The sequence below is a fragment of the Apodemus sylvaticus genome, chromosome 15 (assembly GCF_947179515.1).
Source record: "Apodemus sylvaticus chromosome 15, mApoSyl1.1, whole genome shotgun sequence".
NCBI classification, from domain to species: domain Eukaryota; kingdom Metazoa; phylum Chordata; class Mammalia; order Rodentia; family Muridae; genus Apodemus; species Apodemus sylvaticus.
Window position 1 is genome coordinate 64893720 of NC_067486.1, and position 24932 is coordinate 64918651.

Here is a 24932-nt window from a genome sequence, read left to right on the forward strand (position 1 = left end):
CGCTGTAAAACGAAGCTCTCTTATTTATTAATGGTGTTATTGCTAACAGCGTTACTTCACTGGATAAAATACAGCATCATAAGAACTTTATTGGTTCGCTCGTTTAACCCTCACCTCACTTTATAAGGCAAGCGCTATGACGACTGTGTATTACAAATGAGAGCACCGTGCTACAGAGAGGCTCGGCACATGCTGCAGGCCATGCGACTAGTTAGTGCAGAAACAGGTTCATCAGCTGAGACTGGAGAAGCCGATGGGCTTTGGAAGGCAAGGCAGCCCTGCCCCAGGCCTGGACCACTTACCATTGAGCCATTTGGAGTTATACTGGGCAGTGCGAAGCGGAGGCCCACTGCCCAGGCTGCGGTAGATGGCTGGGTCCCGACCCGAGAAGTCAATGACGGTGGCTGCATAGAGCTCCCCCTGGGAGGAGATGACGGCTGTAGAGTTGTGGCGTGGGTCATAGGGGCAGCGGGCCACACCGTTGATCTTCTCAATAGCCCTGCTGAGGTTCCCCACCTGGAGACGGTGGGAGAGGAGAGCTTTTCCTGGGATCCTGGGGCCGGCTGGGGTTTCCAACTCAGAGTTGTTTCCTCTCGGAGCCTTGGTTTCTGTGCCCCATTTCCCATTCTCAGGTACTCCCAGCACTGCCACCCTATGATCTCATGGCCATTACAAAGGGTAAGGTTCTTCAGGAGCGCCCACTGAACCCCAGATGGACATTTCGAGTAAGACCGATGAAGAAAATAGTGAAGAGAGGTTCAATTTGAAATTCAGATGAAGAATGAATTGTTTTATGCTTGTCCCAATATAGCACGGAGATATACTCTCTACCCATCCTGCTACGTTTGTCAGTCCCCACTCCGAGGCCCGGGGAAGACCCCATCCCTTGGCATCCCTCTTTGCCTGCCCCTCCCAACGGCCCACCTGTCTGCTGGAGCACACTGGGGAAAAGGCATTGGTACCGCACATGAACACCTTCCGGCCGGAAACAATCAGGACCCGTACATAGTTCTGACACTCCTCCTGAGGTGGGAAGGAAAATAATAGAGGACCGCAACTCTGCAGATGTGGCTCCGGGCGTGTCCACCTCATACAGCTGCACTGCAGATGCTAATGAGGGTCCTACAACATCCCCGCACTGGATTAATTGGGCTCTGAGGTCCAGCTTGTGTCTCCATTGACTCCCTTTGCCCTCACCCCAGGCTTCTGGGGCAAGCGACCACATGCTCACAAGGATTCCCCAAGATCTCCTGATCGGCTTCCAGCCGAGCCCCCGACGCCACCAGCACATACCTCCGTTTTCCCTTTGCTCTGGCAGGAGCGGCGCGTGTCCTCACTGGAGGCCCACTCTGTAGCCTGCGGGAGGAACAGAGACGTCAGCTGATGAACTCCCCCACATTGCGCATTATGGCGCATGGCAGCCAGGGTCCGGGGAGGACAGGGAGCCGGAAATGGTCTTGGAAACCTGAAGGTTAAGGCTTTCTCTCCCAGCATCTGAAGTATTTGGGGAACCAGTAGACAGTCAGAGACTGACTCAAAGGCCTTTAACTAGTGGGTGGTCCCTCTGCCTAACACTTTCTCTGCCTGATTACAATGGGGAGACCTAGGGTACCTGCTTTTAACTTCATGAACTCCATTAGCCTCACACAGCTTTCCAGGAACATCTCTCCCCACACCCCCCACCGCCCCCATCAGCTATGACCTGCAAGTGGCCAAGAAGTGTTTTTAGACCACCCAGGTCTTGATGGGGGGGTCAGGAATGTGCCTTCTCAAGGCCCCTCAAAGGAGCCGTAGGCTGACCAGGGCGTCTCTCCATAAAGGTTAGACTGTGTAAAACTTAGAAATAGGAGTTGTAATTTTCCCACTAAAACCCTGCAGCAAATTCTTTTTGTTCCTCAGTCTCTGTAGATGCTGAGGTTCTTGGTGATCATTTAAGGTGGATAGGAGTCTTCATTTGTCATAGGCTCTGTGTGTGTGTGTGTGTGTGTGTGTGTGTGTGTGTGTGTGTGTGTGTGTGCCCTTTACCCCACTGTCTCCAGGGACGATGACTTTGTACCTCAGCTGCTCCTCTCACAAAGTCTCTACTTCCCTTCTCCCCCTCCCCTCTCTGAAACACAAGCTAAGGAGGACCTTGAGCCTCCGATTCCCCAGACTCTGAGTTCTGAGTTCTGGGGTCACAAGCCATGATACCCATTTTGTAGAGTGCTGGTAATCAAACCCAGGCTTCTGTCTACTTCCCTTCTTGATTCCTTTGTGACATCATTCGCTCTGGGGCTAAAGGGCTGCAGACATAACTTTCTTATGTCCAGGGCAGAAGGAGAGGGCTGTCTCCACCTGGGATTCCCCCTCTGTCTAGTCTCTCCCCAACTCTGAGGAAACACTGAAGGGAAGGGTGACACCTCACCCAAGCAACTGTCAACAGCCAATGTACAACACAAACCACTCCACCTGTCCTAGAAGCCCTGAGTAAGCCTCTCTCTCTCTCTCTCTCTCTCTCTCTCTCTCTCTCTCTCTCTCTCTCATTCTTCCCACTCTCTCACCAGTACACACTCTGCTTTAATTCCTCACTCAGCTATTTTGCTAGACAATAGGAAGCAGGGCACAAGGAGGGAGCCACGGGGATGTCTTTTGCTTTTCAGACCAGCACACCCGCCTCTACGGAAACATGGCTGCTTAGAGCCGAGAGAGACTGACACAGCTAAACCCTTGCATCCAGGAGCTGGACCCTTGCATCCAGGAGCTGGACCCTTGCATCCAGGAGCTGGACCCTTGCATCCAGGAGCTGGACCCTTGCATTCAGGAGCTGGCCTCCACTAAGCACGCTGGGTCAACCCCTCTGGACCACTCTGGAGCTCAGATCTGCTTCTCCCCAACTTTAAAGAAGGGCAGATGACCTTTAGGGTCAGGGTTTGTCTGGATGGAAGTGGCTAAGCATGATTAATCCCAGGACCCGTTAGGTCCCAGGTTGGGCTTCAGCAGAGAGAAGAGGAAATATAAGAGTGGCTGGGGCTTCTGGGAGCAGGGAAGGTCAATGACGCCCACCCCCCCCCAGACACTGAAGCACAAATGATAGGTGAGGGTAAACTGCATGGAGCCTTGGGGTTCCTGTCTAAGGCACACTGAGGGGCCAGCCTGCTCTTAGGGAGGAAGTTACCATAGCACAGACATAAGTGAGGGACGTGTGCATGCTCTCTGTGACCTTCTTCCCTCTGAGAGGGAGAGACCTAAGGGCAGTGAGGTTGAACATTCTGATCAAGGTCATGAAGTTAGCAAGGAACAATGCAGACCACCGATCCAGGTGCAAAGGAGTCTTCTGACTCCTGTCACTGGAAGCAGATTCCATGAACTCGGTGTTACACCACACGGACTGAGAATAAGCATGTTTATAATGATAGCAGCACAGAATGGGCTTTCTGGAGTCATTGTATTGGAAAATTATTTTTATCAAAATAACACACAATTTTTAAAAACATAAAAGATGCTTAAAAAAAAACTGCTAGCAACCCTCTCCTACAACAACCACTTCCTAGGTGACGCTGTGTATTCCCTATACCCCAAGACTGCTATGAGCATTTGCAGAGGACGAAGGTTCAGTTCCCAGCATCGACACTGAGTGGCTCACAATCAACTGTAAATAAAGCTCCAGGGATCTGACACACACACACACACACACACACACACACACACACACTCCATCTCACAGTCAGGTTTAAACAGGAAAAGGCTTTCCCACTTGTCTATCTCCATTTTAATCAAGCCCAGAGAACACCTACAGCTTCCTTCCAACCAACCAAATATGCAATTCATATTTTAATTAAGAACCAACATTGGCAGGCTGGAGAGATGGCTCATTGGTTGAGAGTACTGACTGATCTTCCGAAGGTCCTGAGTTCAAATCCCAGCCAACCATATGGTGACTCACAACCATCCATAACGAGATCTGACTTCCTCTTCTGGAGTGTCTGAAGACAGCTACAGTGTACTTACATGTAATAAATAAATATATCTTAAAACAACAACAACAACAACATCGGTTATTCACATTGTTGTAAATACATAAAAATTCTCCCCTTCCGCAAGCTAGCACCTCAGAGTCCCCTGACTGTCAGTCACTGGCTTGTGACACAAACCATGGAAAAAGGAAAACGTGCTGCCAGTCAACATTTTCATCACCTGAATTTTTTAATGTAAACTTATTGCAAGTGCTCTTATTTAGATGTAATTCTGCCCCATATTGATCTTATACACTAGAAAGAAGAATAAAATGTCAATAAACCTAAGTGCTTTAATCTTCTTACATTCAGGGCACATCTCTTCTGAATTCCATTCTGTTTGGAGCAGTCAGGATTCATCTTATTGCTTTTCTCTTACAGAGAACGTCACAGAACCTGAACTACTCAGGTGTGATCAAGGAGGGAATTCTCAGCGTGCTTGGCTCTGGTCCGCAGGATTTTTCTTCCAAGCCACCGATCTGTTCTACAAGTTTGGACACAGTTCTCTCTTGATCTCAGAATGTATCTATGGGTCTTCTGACCTACCAATCCAGACTCATCTTTCTTCGTTTTATGATCTTACAATGACTGTCACTTATCAAATGGGCTACTGTTGTCCAGTCAGAACAGTATGGCTAATAACCATCTGCTCAGGCTACAGCATCAGGACCAAAGTCTGGCCAATAGTGACTGCAAGAGGCTGTCCATTGTGAGACTGATTTCAGACGCATTAAACTGTGAAAATGGCTATCCTAAAGTCAATCCAATATGCATAATCAGAGGCCATTTCCTTTCTCAAATAACCTTTTCCATTGATTTATTTTTCCCAAAAGAAATCTTTTTCTTGGGCTGGAGAGCTCAGCGGTTAAGAGCACTGGCTGCTCTTCCAGAGGTCCTGAGTTCAATTCCCAGCAACCACATGGTGGCTCACAACCATCTGAACAGCTACACTGTACTCATATACATAAAATAAATAAATCTTAAAAAAAAAAAAAAAGAAATCAAGCCAGGTGGTGGTGGTGCACACCTGTAATCCCAGCACTCTGGGAGGTAGAGGCAGGTGGATTTCTGAGTTCGAGGCCAGCCTGATCTACAGAGTGATTTCCAGGACAGCCAGGTCTATACAGAGAAACCCTGTCTCAAAAACACCAAATCTAAAAAAAAGAAAAAAGAAAAAAAGAAAAGAAATCTTTTCCATATCATTTTCTGACTGTGTGCACGAGGGACTCTGATAATCTATTACTTCCCTTGTTCATCTTCATACCCCAACCTGCCGGTGGCCTTGTCACTTGTGGGGCTTCCTGCAGGCTAAACCCAGGGTCTTGCCTCTCTGCTTCCAGAAGCTGTAGTGCCTTGATTCAGCTGTTTCTTTTGGTGGTGCACACATATATTCCCAGCATCTTTTTAAGGAGCATCGTAGACTGATTTTGAAATTTCGTTTATGTTGGATTGATTCTTTCTCAATACTGATTGTTTTCATACAGAATTCTAGGCTAACTATGACCTTCACCCACTTTCATAAACATTTATCCATTGTCTTCTCCATTCTGGGATCACTCTTGAAGATGCTGGTTTAATTCTTCCTCCCCATGTTTCAGAAGAACCCCATTTTGTTTCTTTAGTCTCTGGAAGCTTATGCTTTTTCTTTTGTTTTGTTTTGATTTTGTTTGTTTGTTTGTTTGTTTGTTTTAAGTAACAACAGAGATTTTAATTTGATGTTAGTAGGGGTCACTTTTGAGAACTTGGTTAACTTTTGATTTGAGGACTTGGCCTCAGTCTTGGCAAATTCTCTTATGCTACTTTGTTCTTTCTTCCTGAGCCTTTCCTTTCTCTGTTTTGGAACGTGTGTTAAACCAATCTATGGTTGGTCAGTATGCTGCACCCTCTAGTTTCCTGGCGTTTCCTATTTTTCATTTTGTGACTCTAGTGCCCTAATTTTGGTAGACTTTTCTCCAACTTTATCTTTGAATCCCTCGATTCTTATTTTCCTAATTGCAGATCTAGTTGTCATACTTTCAACTTATTGCCTCACAAAAATATTTTCATATGTAAGGAGGTATAAATTAGTTTGTAGTTAAATTTAAAGTGTTTAATGTCTCATTTATATTTGCTGCTGCTTGCAGCTTGCTTCGTCCTATGTTTATTTTGGTCTTCTCTTTCACTTTAGGGCTTTCCCGAGTTGATGGATTTTGCCTATTTATACACTTTTTTTTTTTAAGTCACTAGGCATTTTCCACTGAAAACTACTAAGACTTCATAAAGAAATGGCTGGTTCCATCTAAGACAGCAAATACACAAAGTGAGCCTAGAACATTTTGTTATTCTACCATGCTAGGATACCACATTAATGAGACAGAACTGGACAGAGAGGACCTGATGCCGACTTGAAGAGGCCTCCCACTTCGATAGCTGGGACAGCTATGAAAGATTACAACAGCCACAGACTGAAACATTCATGACACTGAAACAGCAGCAAATGAAGGAGGCTGGGAATGCAACTCAAAGCCCTGGGTTTGATCCTTACAAAGCATTGCATCAACCAGGCAAGGAGGTGCATATTTATTATCCTAGCACCTGGGAGATGGAAGCAGGGGCTACCCTTGGTTACATAGTGAGTTCAAGGCCAACATGGGATACATGAGATCCTGTTTCAAAAGAAAGATAGGCAGATGGATGGATGGATGGATAGATGGATAGATAGATAGATAGATAGATAGATAGATAAATAGATAACCCACTATTGAAATGTACCAGCAAGCCAGATCCTCATTAGAAAACTAGTACATAATAGCAGAATACTGGACGAATACAGTGCATGCCATACCACAGTGTGTCAAGTATATTGATTCAGGGTGAAATCACTTGAGGAACCAGCTGGCTTTACTTTTCCTACGGGCAGCAAATCATGAAGAATCTTACAGCACAGGAGCCCTCTCTGACCCAGCATAGGACAGGAGCTCTCATTACTGGAGACCGGTGGTAACTAGGACAGTAATTAAAATGAATAACTCATTGGAGTAATGCTTATCTCCAACTAGCTTTTATACACTGCCATATATCTTAGTGCCATCCCTAAAAGTTTAAAGCCTAGTTCAAAGGCCCATTTCTTCTACCGTGCCTCTATAAACTTTGTTTAAAAGTATAAAAGCATCTTGCTTTGGGCTTTAATTTGTATTTTATTGCTGTGCAGAGATCTTGAGGTATGCATGGCTCTCTGGCTAATCAGCCTTATATTCTTTTGTTTCCCATTCGGCCAAAGCCTGCAGAGGTCCGGAGTGGAGAGGGGCTGCTCTTCTTTATTAACAGACTCTAGTCCATTGCTTTTCTTGCCTGGTTAAAGCAACTGGAAGGAGGTTCAGCTGCCAGGGAGAGAAGTCCATCCTGACAGGGACGGCTCTCACGGCGGCTGAAATGGCGCTGCTCATTTCAAGGCCGTAGCCATGGGAGCTTGCGCACATCTGGTAGGGTCCGGAACCAGAGATCAGGCCAGAAGAAGGAAAGAGCTGTAACTGAAAGCCCTGCCCAGTGATTCATCCTTCCGACAGGAAGGACCTCCTAAAGGTCCCACAGCCTGCGCAAACAGTGCCACTGCTGAAGGACAAAACATCCTAACCTGAGCCTGTGGGAAACACTTGGCAAACACTCCCCTTGCCTTTGGTATCATGGGGTAATGAAACTGCAAAGAAATTTGCTTTGTAGAAGCATTCTAGTCAATTCATTTAATACTAAAGACCGGATGGATCTAGGAAATGGTCATCAATAGTCACAACCAAGACTCCATGTACCTCCCAACACCTCTGCAGTAATCTTGCCAGAGTCCAAATAGAGGAAGCTTGTAGGCTTAACAATCAATGTACATATAACACAGGGGTAGGACATAGATACCACCCAGATGTTAGCCAGAAAAATTAGGGAACTATTAGACAAATGATCAGGTTCCTTCAATAAATAAATTATACAAAGAAAGAAAGTGAAGAAACATTGTTTAAAGAGACTTAAGAGACATTTTAACAAGCTGCAATGTATTGCAATCCGAATTCAAACAGAATTATTGTGATTTGATTTTTTTCTTTTGACAGTCCTAGGGATAACATCACACATCCTAGGGAATAGTTCTATTGCTGAACTATGTCCCCAGCTCTGTACTGAAGTTATATGAGACAGTTAGGAAAACGTTAGGTGTTTAGTGATATAAAAATATTTTATAAGAGAATTCTTATTTTATAGAAATGTATCTTTTTGTTATGTTGATATACAATAACATAGCCCAGGCTAGCCTTGAACTTGGTATTATCCTGCCTCAGTTTGTTGGGATTATGAGTGTAAGCCATTACACCCAGACACTCTCTCTTTCTCTCTCTCTCTCTCTCTCTCTCTCTCTCTCTCTCTCTCTCTGTGTGTGTGTGTGTGTGTGTTTTCCTCCTCCTCCTTCTTCCCCCTCACATCTTCTCCCCTTTATTTCTTTCAACTTCATCTTTTTTTTTTTTTAATGCTGGGGATGAAGTTCAGAACCTCGCCCACACTCAGCAAGGGCTTTCCCACCGTGCTCCATCTCAAGCTCTGTATACTGAAATCACAGTTGCCATGATCTGTCAGAGATTTGCTTCAAGTGATTCCTGACAGGAAGTGGGGACCACAGGTGAGGGACATCACGAGCTGCTCTTGAGTGCACTGGCTTTGCTGTCCTATCTATCCTGTTGTAAGTGTGCTGTTTTACTCGATGAGCAATTGCTTTTGTTAAGTACCAAGCAGAACTTAAAACTCTGGAGGTAGACTTCTGAGGTGCTTATGGGAGTCCCTGTCTCTTAAGCTTCCCCACAGGAGCCTCGTCTCTGTCACAATCCAGAACTCACTGAGTTTCTCCTGCAAAGAGTCCTCCAATCTCTAGTCTGGGAGTGGGGTAGAGCGAATAGATTTAAACTTGAGTTCTTTGTTCTAGCTCACACCCCATGAGTGCCCTCGGCCCTTCCTACAGACCCTAAGCTGGGAGATCTCAGTCTCTTTTTTTGGGTTAGAAGACCTGAATTCCAGCCTCTCCATTCAGAGCATTTTAATCATGGTCTTGTTCTAGCTTTCTTTATTCTGCAATTCCCAGCACCTCAGACCTGACCACCCAGCACCTCAGACCTGACCACCCAGCACCTCAGACCTGACCACCCAGCACCTCAGACCTGACCACCCAGCACCTCAGACCTGACCACCTAGCACCTCAGACCTGACCACCCAGCACCTCAGACCTGACCACCCAGCACCTCAGACCTGACCACCCAGCACCTCAGACCTGACTACCCAGCACCTCAGACCTGACCACCCAGCACCTCAGACCTGACCACCCAGCACCTCAGACCTGACCACCCAGCACCTCAGACCTGACCACCTAGCACCTCAGACCTGACCACCCAGCACCTCAGACCTGACTACCCAGCACCTCAGACCTGACCACCCAGCACCTCAGACCTGACTACCCAGCACCTCAGACCTGACCACCCAGCACCTCAGACCTGACCACCCAGCACCTCAGACCTGACCACCCAGCACCTCAGACCTGACCACCTAGCACCTCAGACCTGACTACCCAGCACCTCAGGCTTGAGACTATTTTGGAAACTCCACTTGCTTTCCTGGCACACCCTGCTCCGTAAGTTATTCATCTCTGTTAAGTCAGGATGACCCTTCTATCCACTTCCATCTCCCAGCAAGATGCGATCTCTTTTCCACAGACAAGTTCCTGCTTACTCTGACGTGCCTATGGACCTATTACAACTTCCCACGTGCCTTTGCTGGGTCTCTGTACAGCAGTGGAGAGAGAAATACGCTGTACTGTCAGAGGCATGGTGAATGCCTCTGCTTGGACTGCCCCAGAAAATCCTGGGTGATGACCTCAGGTAATGGCATAGCTGTGTCATTTCTGTGCTATGAGGAGCAGGCAAGCTGTCAGGATATGAATGGAACCGTCTCTGTGTGGACATGATGCTTTTTGCATCAGCACCAAAAGAATGAGAGGTTTTTATAGGTGGCCACTTAGCATCAGCACCATAGATGGCCACTTAGCATCATCACCATAGATGAACACTTAGCATCAGCACCATAGATGAACACTTAGCATCAGCACCATAGAGGACCACTTAGCATCAGCACTGAGTTCACCACTGAGAAGATTCTAAACTACCAACAGCTCCAGGCTGCTGGACCCAAGCATGGAGGGTGAAAGGTGGGCTAGAAGGGAAGTGGGATCACCCCACTGTCTGCCCAGACCCTCTCCAAAAGCCCCATTACATGTTCTGATGTGCAGGTATGCCAACACAATCATCTCTGTGCTTACAAACCTTCTGGAAACCCGAGATCATAACACTCTAGCAATTCGGCCCTGGAGCTGTACTGGTGAAGGCTGTTTATGAGTGCCTACTTGCCAGATTCAAACCAGCTTCACGCTGGCCTCCCAGCCCCAAACACGCCCGGCAGACTACCTACCACCGTTTTGAAGGTTCCTATAACCACAGGTTGAGTTACGCTGATAATAACTGTAGCAGCTGAAACAACTTGATTTCCCTCAGTCACTCATCTCTGCAAGCCCTCCCCTACACGCACAAATACACACACACACACACACACACACACACACACGCACGCACGCACGCATGCACGCACACACACACACACACACACACACGCACGCACGCGCGCGCGCACACACACACACACACATGAGTACACGCATACACGCACACATACACACCTGCTCCCCTCTGTAGAACTTGACTACAGGGAAGGAGCTGGGGATTTCAATTCTCCTAAAGGAGCAGTCGTTTACATTAACTGTTTAATAGGGCTTAGGTTCTTACAAGTCCCTTTAATGGACACTGGTTTGCATAAACTGTTTGCATTTAGATTTCCTTTTAAACAGATGTCAATTATTTAAAGTATCAATAAAACACTGAGGTTTAAGTGGACTTTAATTGCGCTCTGGGGCCCAGTGGACAGCTTGGTGTTCCCTCCCCTGTCAGTGTAATTGTACAGCTCATCTTCAGCCTTTGGATGCTGCGGATAAACTTGTCACAGTCAACATCTAGGACTGGGACAAGAGTGTGGCAGGTCACATGACAAAGTGGGTACTCATGGCCAGAGCCAAGGGTTTCCACTCAGGCCAGGTAGCTCTGCCACCAGTCTTCCTGGGGGGCACTGGATGGTCTGCCCCAACCTCTCACTTCCTTGGTCACCTTTGTAGCCAGACAGTGACCAGAATAGTTAGCAATGGCACAAGGTCCCTCGTTGGTTCTGCCGGGAGAACACAGCCTGAATTTTAAGGTTAAACCCTAGGAGGTATACTGGTGATGGTGGGTTATGGGTACTCTTGGGCTTGGTTTGCAGGTACTTTAGAGAACCCCACTGAAGCTGACACTCGCCCCAACACACACACACACACACACACACACACACACACACACACACACATACACACACACACACACACACACACACACTCTCCAAACATGAGATCTGGTAGTACCACAGGTGTCTGTCTGTCCTAAGACCACATCAACACTAAACTGGATGAACCAAAGCCCAGGCCTTAATCATTAGGTAGTCTGAACATCCAAAAAGATGCATGTCTTACGTCCTGCAGGGCAGCACCCCAGATGAGATTTTCTTGACATCCTATAGCAGTGGTCCCTAAATTTAGCTGCCCAGTGCAATCACATGGGAGCTCTTGAAAACCCCAGTGTCTAGACTGTACCCCAGAGAAATCAAATGAGAATCTCTTAGGCATCAGTGTCTATCAAAGGTCCCCTAGCAGGTCCAGGGCACACTCAAGAGAGCCAGTGATCTCGAGGCAGCTCCATTTCCATCCTAATTTATGGAAGTCAGCTGTGCAAGCCAGAAACCTAGTGTCACACCCACGTGGTCCAAGCATGACTAACTCTTCTAAGGGTCACCTGTATCTAGAAGTCAGTGTCCCTGATGATCCTCAGGTTATGTGAGGTCACAGCCCTGTGTGACCCCTCTCCTTTAAGATTCCCTCCTGTCCTCCATCCCTCTTCCGTTGCTGGCTTCAATCCCCTTCAGCGCTCAGTGGAACAATCACTAAGACAAGATGGACAATCACCGTGACTGATTCCAGTCCCTGCTCTGGGCCAGGTGACCTAAATGACAAGCCTATCCATGTTACTTCTCTGTTTAAAACTCATTAATGGATCTCCATTGCCTTCCAAATAAGATGTGGACAGCACTGCCACCACCCCCTAGATCATCAATGAAGGCCCCCCTCTCTCCAAGGGGGCCTCACCTCCTACCTTTTATTCTGCACCCCCAGGGCTGTGTGGTGTCTCATTCCTCTGTTCTCCCTTTTGCAAACACAGCCTTTGAGCTCCAGCTCAAAGAAAGGCCAACACCTTTCCATGGCTTTGTAGAGCCTGCTGGGCCCTGGAGGGTTCCTCCTGCCTCCAGCCTCCCCCTACACACACACACACACACACACACACACACACACACACATTTCTTACACCTTTTCAGTGCCAGAGGACCTTAATTTACAGACCACAGGAACCCAAATGAAAAGCAACTGCTGGGTGCTCAGGGCAGGCCCCACAATCAACTGCCTTACACTTGTTTTGAACCTCTGGGCTGCTCCGAGACCTGGTCCCAGGTCCTGACCCGGCAGGTTTGGCACTTTGGCTTGATCTCCCATGGATGCCAATTAGAAGTTAAGTCTCTGGGGCTGGCAGCTTGTGAGCATGGACTGCTGACTCTGAGAACCTTGCATACCTTGCCTAAGCCTGGGCTGCAGGGACATGCCATGTGGTCCCCTACAGGAAAAGGAACCCTACGCCATCTTTTATGTTGCCTGATCCTCCAGGTGAAGAAATGGACGGGCTTCCTCTTTAAAGCACAAATGCCAGGCACCACATCATAGTAACTCATCACTGTGATCACATATAGGCAGAATCAGCTTAAAGGGAGGAGGACTGATGTGGTTCCTGATCATTACCAGAAGCTGTACAGTCCACTATGGTGGGGAAGGCACTCGGAGGCTGGAGCTATGTCTGAGACCCCTCACATCTTGATGGATCAGGAAACAGAGATGGGACCAGAATCAGAATTTGTGCTTTATCTTTTAAGGCCCAAGCAACCTAGATCTACTAGGTCAGCTCCATGGCTTAAGTAAGACATTGGTTCTCAACCTGTGGGTAGTGACCCCTTTGGGATCCAACAACCCCTTTGAGGGGCTCATTTATCAGATATCCTGCACATTAGATATTCACATTACAACTCATAACAGTAGCAATATTACAGTAGTTACAAAGTAGCAACAAAAATAACTTTATGGTTGGGGGTAACCACAGCATAAGGAAATGTATTAAAAGGTTGCAGCGATAGGAAGGCAGAGAGCCACTGATTTAAAAAGTTCCATAACCTCTCAAAACAGTGCCACCAATCGGGCATCAAGTCTTAAAACCCATGAGCTCATGTGAGAAGTTTCACCTTCAACCCATAGTATATATGCATAGGCCCAGACCTGGCCTTTAGAAGGTATACACTGCATGTTTATCAACACTGGAAGAGCAGCTTAGTTTGGGGGGAAAGTCTGCATTCATGGGTTCAGGGCATTTCCTTTCAACTTCCCCTAGTTCCTCTAACCCCTCCTTTTTAACAGGCACACCCTTTATGCCCTTAGATATTTCATCTGGTATCCAGCCAAAAGGTGCAATAGTCACTGAGGGTGTGGGCCAGATCGGATGCAAGGAGACCTGAAGGTCAACTGGCTCCTCGAGGCTGTCTCACCTCCCCTAACTGCTTGCTGCTGCAAAATCCCACGCTGCACAGCCCAGCACTTGATTAACGCCAGTGCTCTAGCAAAATTCTTTGGATCCATCGTCATCTTTCCCTGGAGTCAAAGACCCTGCTTTTCTAATACCCTCAAGCTCCCAGGCCAGTGCTGGTATTCAATAACTGCCCAAGGAATGCTAGGTCATTAAGATAGCTCCCGGACAGGACGATGGACGCTCTCCCCTCATCGAAGAAGAATGGCTGTCCTTCCTCTATAATGTCCAGCTTCAGCAGAGACAGTTTGGCATCTGTTTCTCAATCTGGGATAACTGTTCTGGATCAAGGAGTCCCATTAAAAAGCCTCTCCGAGCACTTAGGGACTTATGCTTGGGGAGCCGCTCTTGGCAGCAGATAATAAATCAATCACAGCTCAATGAAAATGTCGAGAGACCAGCATCTCTCAGGCCAAGTAAAGAAAAGAGCCAGAGACACCATTTCCCTCGGGGCCCCAACTCTGGAACTCTCCTGTGGGCTTTGGCTTTGTCCTTAGGGTGACTCACTGGCCATGCTTGCCCTGTAGAGTCCCATTTTTAGCCCTGAAAGATCTGCATCTTGGCAAAGCCCTCAGTCCTTCGTCAGGGATGAGGGGGTGCGCATCCCAGCCTGGGACATCTTCTCCCTTTCCTTGTCAGCTTCCTCTGCACAATGCAAGAGACCTCTATGAGCCTCCATGTGAGAGGGGTCTGCACCCCACTTCCACGTGCCCTTCCACCAGTGACTTTGATAGCAGAGTTTTAGTACCGTGACTGGGAAAAGAACAGAGGCTCCTGCAGTTGATCCTAAGGCATGACTGGGGATCTGGCTACTTGTACTACTCACAACCAAATGCAGAAAAATATACAGGAAAGGAAGGAAACCGAGCATACCTGAAGGAGGGAGACATTGGCAAGGCTGAGTCTGAAGAGGTAGTTCCTGTGAAAACAGAACAGAGATCACACGTCACTCTGAGTCTATAGGTAGGACCCTGGAAGGCAACCAGCCTAGGCCTCATGAGGCACCAGGGACATGTCCTCTGGGGGAGTTTCAAGGCGAGCCAAGTCCAAAGAAGTTCACCCCTGTTAGTTCACTGAACCTTCACCCAGTCTGGCAGTCTCTATCGCCACCAAATAGTCACTGAGGGTGTGAGGCAGGGTGGATACAAGATGACCAGAAGGTCAAATTAGCTTATCAAGAAGGTCTCTCCTTTCCTAACTGTTTGCTGCTACAAAATCCCATTTGGACACCACCAAGGCCACCACTGGCAGAACTGTGGAAGTGGGGTGTAGACTGCACTCACACAGAGGCTCATATTTGGACTATGCCTATTATACAGGAGACAGGTTGTGTAATGGCCCAAGTCACAAGAGTCAGAGATGGGGTTAACCTTCAGACTTCACGATATTTCTGCTCCTGGCTGATCCAGCAAGCCCAGGAGGGAACTACCAGAATCCACTGTTAAATAAAACTAATAGGATGTCACTGTTTTGGACTAAGTTCTCATAATGGGCCCCAGCGGACCAGACTGCAGGATCAAAATGGAGTCACCTATGCTTACACCAAATGCTTTTCTTTAAAGCAAAACTGACCTTCAGAGAAACATTCTGTGTCTCGGCTGCCATGACAGTGAAGCCCTCTCTGCCTCGAGTCTTACACAGGGAAAGTCGTGTGAGGTCTCTACGGCTATTTTTGTATTTTCTGTCTCCCTGTGTCCACTTTACAGGGAAGGCAGTTTTGAAACGGCTGAACTACTCCGTGTTGTTTCCACTATTAACCCCTTCCCTTCTCTGTCTATAAGGCCAACCTCTTTGGCCAAGTCCACCAGATTCTAGACTCAAGATAAAGTCAGGCACCATCTGCAAACTAGGTGGGCTTTGTTTAGTTTGTGAGCTCACCTTCCTAACCATGGGGCTTGTTTCCGTCCATCTGAAAATGCAAGGTCTCTTGCAGGGGCGCAGACAGGCCTCCCACATAGGCCTGGGATTCTGTGTGCGGCAGCATCTCTAGCCAGTGACTCTGAATCTGCCTTTTTCACAGGCTCTCCCTGGACCCAGTCTCCCCAGCACAGCCAGCACAGAGCTTGCATGTAACAGCTGGTGGCTCAAGCCTTAAACGTGATGATGATGATGATGATGATGATGATGATAACACCATCAGATACTCATAGAGAATTCCGCATCACTACTAATCCTATGATTATTTGATCTCTGCAGCCAGATGGCCAAGACTTAGAACTTGGGGGTGACAGGGGTGCTTGACCCACTTGGTTAGAGTATAGCAGGACAGAGTTCAGGTTTAGAGAACAGACCGTGGCTGGGAGAGGTAGGGCTGCTGGGGCCTGTTGAGCCTCGGTGTCTAGGTCTGTGAACTGGAGAACTAGTTCATGCCTGGCTTCTTCATGGCCCCTCAGAGGCACACTTAAAGGCTTTATTAAAGGCAGGCAGATGTGGCTTGGTCTTTCCCAAGAGTCCTCTCAGCTTCTCCTATCTGCCTTTGGCCATCTCTCTTCAGGTTCCTGGACTTTTTAGGAATAATTAATCTAGGAAGTTCTGGCCACCTCAGCTCTGCTGAGAAGAAACGAGGAGAGACTGGGCCAGGAAGGGAAGGAGGGGCCCTGCTGTCAGGAGCCAGGGGTGGGAACAGGAGGACACTTTAAGCTGGGAGATTCCTCTCCACGATTTGGCTGCTGGCCCAGGAGAGGCTGAGCATGGCTCCTCCTCTGGCCTGGGGCGGGGTGGCCTTGCCCATGACCTTGGCCGCAAGCCTCTGCTGCCCCTCCCCAGACCCCTCGCTAGATCCCTGGCAGGGCTTCCTGGCCTCCCGTGCTCCTGGCTCAGGGACAGATGGGCTCCAGTTTGTGGCTCCGCTCCAGCTGCAAGCTCAGGTAACACGGGCATCTGCTCACAGCTTTAACAAATTAAGGGAAACAACACATCCCTCGATTCATTTTTATCCCATCAAAAATCATCCATCATAACATCTCAGTCGGCTCTCAGGGCTGGGAGATCCGAGTGGGAAGTCTCAGCGTCCCGCCCGGCTCCCGGTCCCATAGGGAATAAGGCAGGCTATAAATGGATCAAAACAGTTCCCAGCCTGAATTCCAGAGGTCCAGGGGTGTCGGGGAGAGAGGGAAAGGAAACCCAGACAGAGGAAAAAGAAAAGCACTCAGAAGAAAAAACAACCAAAAAAACCAAGGGTGGGCCGTCAGAAAAGGCCCAGGATTCAAGACCCAGCCTCTAGGAGCTGGAGGAACCAATCCAGGAGAGCGTGCTTGCTTCTCCGTGTGACGGCAGAGCTAGGCTCAAAGGCCCACGAGAAGCTGCAGAAAAAAGATGGAACCACCTTAGCCAAAGTGGATCTAGCGAGGCTGTGTGACCACAGGCAGGCGACAACCTCTCTATCTCTGGTTCTCCACCTACGGTATGGGAGTGATCAGAGCCTCCCTCCAGGGCTGACAATGAATGGGGTCTAGATCATTTTCCACACGCATCACACTGAATTATCTGTGTGTGATGTAACTAACGTATTACACAGGAGCCACATAAAATAATGCATGTGGTGGCCATGTTTTCTGGAATTTCAGAGCATAGTCTTGAGATGCCACTCTTTGGTGTATAGAAGATGTATATGTATGTTTCTGGGTTTTTTATTTTTAGTACTTATTACATTTTAACTGTATGTATATATGTATGTATGTATATGTGAACACATGAATACCATGACAAGCATGTAGCTCCTGGGGATTGAGCTCAGTCAGGTTTGGCAGCAGGATCTTTTACCCTCTGAACCATCTCACTAGCTCAATTTGTTTGCTTTGTTTTTTCAAAATTTTTTCAATTTTTTTCAATTTTTTTCTTTTTTTCTTTTTCTTTCTTTCTTTCTTTTCTTTTCTTTTCTTTTTTTCTTTTTTTCTTTTTTTTTTTTTTTTGAGACAAGGCCTCACTATATAGCCTGGGCTTGTCTTGAACTCAAAGTGATCCTTCTGCCTCAGCCTCCCTAATGCTAAGATTACAGATGTGAGACAACATACTCTGCCCAAAGTACTGACTGGTAAAGCCTTAGCCAGGAGAAGCGATGGCAGGGATATCAGTTTCTAGATCACACCGCTGCACTATGATGCACGTGATGTATAACTATACAGGACCCCGGGAGCAGGGGACGTGAGATCTCTCTGTATTTTTCTCTCAGCTGTGTGTGATTGAGGAACCTTCTCAAAATACAAAGCAAAACAAGGGTTTGCTTTCCTAGGAAAGAAAGCCCCTAGTCGGGTCCGCCTGCACCTGCGCAGATTGCCTCTCAGGGAACGCCAGGAGCACCTAGAGACACCTGCTTGTGAGGGCGTGGCCTTTGCTCTCCCTGAATATAACCAGCACGTCACACTGTACCACACGCAATGCTACTACAAAACGATTACTTCATTCAGAACGGTTTTAAACGCTTTCTGCCCTAGCTTCCCAGAGACGGTGGTCATAGAAGAGAAAACCCAGACTCCAAGTTTATCCACCCAGCTGCCTGCAGACCAGAGCTTTGCGAGTGACTCACCTCTGTCTCATACAGCAAACAAAACGGGGAGAACCAAAGGCCAGGAATGGCCAGCCACACAGTGTCACCTGAAAGTGTTCTTCCCACCTACACAAGCTGACCCAGATCTTCACATGCTCAGTGTCCTGACACAGATCACTGGAGTCAGGAGGCCCAAGTTCTAATCCCAAGCTTGCATCTTCCTGCTGTGTGTCCGACTGTTTACAAGCGTGGGCGCCACCAGTCACAGGAGGCCTTGTTGAAGCAAGGTGAGACCTATCGCTAGAGTTTCTTACCCAAGAGGCTCAAGTATCACTTTTCAGCAAGTTCCCCCGGAGCTGTGGGGGGTGCTGGCCCAGGGACACCCTGCCTCATCTCTAAGCTCCTTGCTTCCAAAACTGGCAATGAATGCTACATGATAGTTAGCTCCTCCCACTCAGGAGCCTGTAAAATGAGGCCTCCCCCAGAAAGGTTTAGCTTCTGAATCCTGATCTGAACAGCGAGGACAAAGGTGGGCAGACCACAGAAAACGAGGCCCCTTGTAAAAGAAGCATATGGCCTACGGGAGCACCCTTGGTGCAGGCAGGCAGCTTGCCAGCAGGGGGCGCCTGGGCACCTCTAACGGGGCCGGTCCTGGCATCAGGGCAGAGAGGGCAGAAGAGGGAAGCAGGTGTCTTCGGTCTTAATACGCTCACAATATTCGATGGATGAATCTAGCTGAGACTGTGGTCTGGGGTCATCCCCTCTCCCCAACTCTCACAAGTTCCCTTCTCGGTGGACAGCCAGTACAGACAGGGCCTGGCACGGAGGACAGGCAGGGAGGGACTCAGGAGATCGATCCATGTGTACTCATCCCAGCGGTATCCCTTCTGCCCAACTCCAAGTGCTCCCATTCTCTCCCCCTACTCTCTGGTTTCCCCATTACCTGGCTCCCACGATGAGCTGGTTCCTCGAGGGATCAAGAGCAAGCTGGGAGAAATCCCGCACTCCAGGGTAGGTGAAGTTAGAGACCCACGGCTTCAGATCTGGCGGAGACAGAGACACTTCTGTGGCTGTGGGACCGATCACGCTTCTGGCTTCAGTGTGTCACGTCACGTCACGCACACCAGCTGCGGTGGCATAGAGCTGAGGCCCCCAGGAGACCTGCCTTCCGCCTGCCCACCTTTGTGGGCCGCCAGCCTGCTGACCTCAGGAACTATTGTTACATTTTTTTCCCCGCCTCTGGGAGAGGACTCTGCCCAGCACAAAGGAAGGCCTACGGCCACCCTTGATTCTTTCCTGCAGAGGCTCTAAGCAGCCACCTCAGCGCACTTCCGGTTTGCTCTCCCTCCAGGCTCCAGGCTCCACTAGCTGCGTTCTCACCAGACTTCACCCCGACCCCAGCCACTGTCCTTTCTTGCCTAGACTGGAGCTGACAGCTTCCCATCCTAACTGGCCTGCCTCCCATAGCTGTGGCTTTACTTCCTACAAGACAACCAGAGTGAGAGTTCTGGAACGCACGTGTAGCTGCCCCAGTCTCAGGTTTAGAGCCCTTCCCAGCAACCCCCAGCATACCCCAACTCCTGTGATGTTTAGGTTCCAGACCCACTGACCTTCCCAGCTAATCACCCGGCATTCATTCATTCATTCATTCATTATTTATTTATTTACTTATTTAATGATGAGTTGAAATTTGTCCAACTCTTCACCTCAGGCATACTTACCTAAAATGTTTCATACTTCCTTAATCCGTTCCACCGGGCCCACAAATCATTATACCCTGTGATCCACCCCCACTCCCACCTCTTCCAAGACTTCCCTGACTCCACCTAGCAGGACTGAAGAGGTCCTGCAGGCTTCCACTGCCTGATATCATTATTCCACTGTGGTGTGCGTTCAGGCTGGTGGTTTTCGGGAGGTCTAGGTAAGACCCTGCTGACAGAATCCCCTGGGCCCACCTTTATAGCAGTGTTGAATATGTGAATGACAACCCTCAACTCCTCTCCTAGGAGGATGGTCAGGCTTCCTAATAAGATCCCACAGGGATGGGGTGCAGAGGTTGGGCGGTCTGCGTCTGTCCCTAGCTTTGAGAAAGCACTTCCTAGTCAAAGCCAAGGCCTTTTATGGGGACTGGGTGGGCAAAGAGCAGACCCCACTGTCTGACGACGGTCTGGTCTCCTTGACTTTCCCCAGTCCCTCTACTGGAGACCTACTTCTCCCAGGTTGATCCACAGTGCCTGCCAGTGCTGGGGAGAGGAACTGGCGCCAGTGAGCAGCCGGGAGGCTGAGGATTTCCAGGCTGATGGGGAAGCTTCGTGCGTTCTACCCCCTGTGCGCAACTGTCACACAAGGTTCAGATCAGTGTGTGTGTGTGTGTGTGTGTGTGTGTGTGAAATCCAAGGGATATAAATCATTGTTCATAATCCCTCCACGATAGAGTAAAAGCCGCCCTTCATTTCTGCACGACAGGCAAACGCTTAATCACTCCCAGGAGAACCGGAGGTTTTGCAAGTTGGAGGTTTTTCAGAAAACTGTGATGTGCATGATAAAATAAATTAATAAGTAAATAAATAAATAAGGAAGAAATTCTGCAGCAAAGTGAAGCAAACTCCCTAGGTACCAGCAGGCAGGTGGCTATAGGTTGGTAAGAAATGTCACAGCCTCAGCGGCATCTGGGAAGGGTAAGGAGTGAATCTGAAGTCCAGTAGGCTGGTTTTCAGCTGACCCTGAGCCACAGGAAATCACAGTAGAGAGTAAATGGAGTGCTCACCTCCTCCAGGAAGACCTCCTTGATTACTGTCTCCATATTCTCTCCACCCTCTCTGTTTGATTTCTGTTATATTTACTGTCACTCTGCATAGGTTATGTGAGCTTCCTCAGACCAGATAGTTCCTAACAGAAGCAAACAGGTTGCACTTTAACCCCCATGTGGTCAGGGGCATTTCAGGTAAAGGCAGTGGGATAGGAAGGAGTTGGTAGGACTGGCCTGCTGCAGATGCTGTCTAAGAACTTAGCTCAGTCTTCATCTAGGTCCATTTTCAGTGGGGAGAGGAGAGGCAGAAACACAGTCCTGGGCTGGGATGACCGTCGTCCCAACTCCTGGGAGGTGGAGGTGGGTGGGGGCCTCTTTCAGTTGCTGTCCATCTCCCCCAGCCCTGAAGGAACTCACAGTCAAGTGGAGAGGACACGGCTGGGCGCGGTGCCGTGATCGTGGGGAGGCCTTGGGAAGAGAGCCAGCCTCCTCCTATTAAACAGGCAAAGGGGACCAGAGGGAAAGCTGTCTTTAAAACACCAAGCACGTTCTGAGCTCCGTGTGCAGCGAAGGCTTTGGACGGCGACTTTAAGAGAAAAAATGACATTCTCCATGACGCGCCTGTGATTTTAATTATAGTCAATTCAATTACCCACTTGGTGGATTAACCACTGCCAGTGTTAACTCCAGGCTGGCTTCTCCCTGCCACCTAGAAAGGGCATGCTGTGGCCAACACGGTAATGCACAAGCCAAAGAGAGGCCCCAGTGGGCCTCCTTAAAAGGAACCCACAGGGGGAAATGGAACCTTATAAAACAAAAAGCTGCCAGTCTGTTTCCGAGACCGCCTGATGCTTGTGGATGCTGGGGGGCTATCCACAGATCTGTCAGGCGTTGGGGGGGGAGGCGGCTCACAGCTGCAAGGTGGGAGGCCTGGGGATCACTCGGATGCAGCACACGGTCTGGGGGACTTGGAAGTGGCTGATCCTGAGCTGGGTTTGTATGATTTCCCTGCAGCAGCTCCTCACCCGTGGGACCTACTATGTGCTGAGCATACTATGGATGAGAGGAGACCCAGGAGGCAGAGCTGATATGGGATCGGCTGGGCTGCTGGAACAGAGGAATAATAGGAAATAACTGAGCGCCCAAAGGAGACTTGTGCTTGCGTCTGCGACCCCATAGCAACTGTTGTGTGCCTGGCACAAGCAGGGCCATGCGTGAGTCCCTGGCCCTTGTCCCCAGGAAAACATATATACAAATGCATGCAAGTATGTACACACACACATCATACATACATGCATACACATACACATTCTCTCTCTCTCTCTCTCTCTCTCTCTCTCTCTCTCTCTCTCTCTCTCTCACACACACACACACACACACACACACAGAATTATTTTGTGAATGGATATAATAACCCTAAGCTGTCAGGATAGTAATGGTGGCAGAGACCCTCATTCTGTAAGACAGTGGAGTGGACAGTGAAGTGCATCCAATTCACACCTGATGATTAAAAATGCCCTTTGGAAACCCAGGAACTCAGAACCCAACCACATTTTCTATTCCCCCCCCCCTTCATCCCAGTGTCTCATATAGAACAGCCTCACAAGGGGATGGGGTGGGGTAAGGCAGGCTCCCTCTGAGTCACCTAGATCCTTAGCACCCGGGCAAAACCCCTGACAGGAAATGTTCCACTAAGCGCTGCCGCAGGCGTCTCCTGCATGCCAGCAGCCCCAGGTACCCTACCTCTTCAGTCCATGCACCCTCACTCGGTTCTTCCCTTCAGAGCCACGGGGAGCCATCAGAAGTCTGAGCGTGTGCGCACGTTTTGTACACTGAAGACATTGCTAATTTACTATAATCCACTTAAGCCTTCAAAGCCAGGATCCCACCTCAAACAAGTCAGAGCGTGGAGAAGACAGCTGGAAGCTTTTCTCTCAGAGACGGGAGGCAGCCGGCAGCTGGGAACCTGTACACCCAGAATGCCCCAGCCTCTCCTCCCATCAGCCTCCACCTCACATCCACAAGCCCCATCCTATCCCTTAAATCCCTGACCCTAGACTTAGTGACTGGTTTTCTCTGGTACCTCTATACTGCTTTCTCCACAGGGCAGGACAGGTCTTCTGAGCTGAGCACATGGTTCTTCGATGGTAGTCACATCAGGAGACTGACCTCGAGGCCAGGCTGAGACAAGACTCTTCAGCCCAGCATGACTGGGTTTCCTGCCTGCTCTTCCCCACAGGGTTAGTTCAAGGAGGGACCATGCCACTGTTGGTCAGTGTTAAGAACCAGGGGACCAGCTGGCCTAGTGTTGGTGCACACCTTTAATCCCAGAACGCCGGAGGCAGAGGCAGGCAGATCTCTGTGAATTTGAACTCAGCCTGTTTTACAGAGTGAATTCCAAAACAACCAGGGCTACACAGAGAAACCTACACAAAACAATCCCCCAAACAAGGTGAAAACAAAACCAGGGGACCCTGGCATTTCATCTGAAAATTGCAGTGTGAAATTGTCACGTAGATGGTTCTCAGAGTATCAATGTGATCAGGGACACTCTGATAGGGTAACAGGTCGTGGGAAAGCATCCAGGCCTCCCTAGGATTTGTGTTTTATTTCATTTGGTTATCATCAAATGGCTGTCCTAATTTTAGACATTGTAAAGAACTCACAGACCCCCTGGAATAAACCCAGAGATGTGCACATCCAAGATTGGGAAATCCTTGAACAAGGCACTCCCACACTCTCCCTTGACAAGCTAGAGTTATGAGTCACCAGGGCCCCTTCTGCTGGGGGTTCCCAGGACGCCAGAGACAGGCATCCTCGCACTCCACTAGAGCAAGAAGGATGCTTTTGGGCTCTTCTTCAGGAGTGAGTCATCACTCTCCTGCCCCCAGAGAAGCCAAGAAAAGGTTTGAGAACCCCCAGAGCTGGGACCACCAAAATCTCAGTCACTCCCCACCAGGGCATCCATAACTTCATAGCCCATCCAAATATCCTGGTTTTTGAAAGACAATAACTTCTCTGGGACGGGCATGGGTGTAGGGCTCGAGTAAAGATATCTACTTTATCTGGGAAAGTCAGAGCTCTACAGCCCACTACTGCCTAGTCTTACAAAGGCTACCAGAGGAAAAGTCTCAGGACCTCCAGGAAGGGCTTCAGACAACCCAGGAGGCCCTCCCAAGGTCTGACCAACATCCTTCATGACTAGAGGGAGTGTGTGGGGGACCTCTCACCTTCAAAGGCCACGATGGGGTGCTCCCTTCGGGTGCACATCTGCTGCTCGCTGCTGGACTCACTGGCGATGTCCTGGGAGCTGGAGAGGTGGGACACCAGCAGGGTGAGGCTGGGCAGCAAAAGCGAGAGAGCCACAGGTCCTGGGACTACCATGGTGGGCCCCTCTGCAGTCCCGGCTCCTGGAGGCAGGCCCGGGGGAAGACCTGCAGTGAAAAAGTTAATCTCACCAAATGCTCCCCCAATACCCGCTTCACTCTGTGTCTTCAAGGATGTCAGTGGCCCCATGGGTTTTTTTTTTAAAAGTAAATTTATAATGTATTTATGTTACTCTGCTCTCATAATGCAAAGTTATAGATCATATCTTGAAAGCTAATTTCCCTTGTAATGGGGTTCTGGACGAAATTGACAAATTATAGAGTCTTTTCTACTATGATTCCAAATGCTTTAAAATTAGCTTTAATGATAAAGGTGGGATCCATTTAATAAATGGAACTGGGGCAGTGAGCAGTCATGTGTAAAGAGAGAAACCCAAACTCAAGTCCGATTTGAACCTCATATTTTAAGCCAGAAAATTTCCAAATTAAATTGAAGATTTGTATTTGTAAAATCATGAAAACAGCAGAAAAGGGGCTGGAGAGATGGTTCAGCAGTTAAGA

The 24932-nt window shown here is 48.7% G+C and overlaps 1 protein-coding gene across 1 annotated transcript in view; it reads right to left on the reverse strand.

The window, feature by feature from the left end:
• Sema5b (semaphorin 5B) overlaps positions 1–24474 on the reverse strand; it is a 43033-nt gene extending 18559 nt beyond the window's left edge. The window contains exons 1-6 of the mRNA XM_052158338.1: positions 24276–24474; positions 19240–19339; positions 14684–14729; positions 1294–1356; positions 925–1023; positions 303–516 (exon numbers count right to left, since the gene is read on the reverse strand). Of these exons, the coding sequence (XP_052014298.1) occupies positions 303–516; positions 925–1023; positions 1294–1356; positions 14684–14729; positions 19240–19339; positions 24276–24429 (676 nt within the window). The 5' untranslated portion in view covers positions 24430–24474. The remainder of the gene's footprint in view (positions 1–302; positions 517–924; positions 1024–1293; positions 1357–14683; positions 14730–19239; positions 19340–24275) is intronic.
• Between the last annotated feature and the right edge of the window lie 458 nt (positions 24475–24932).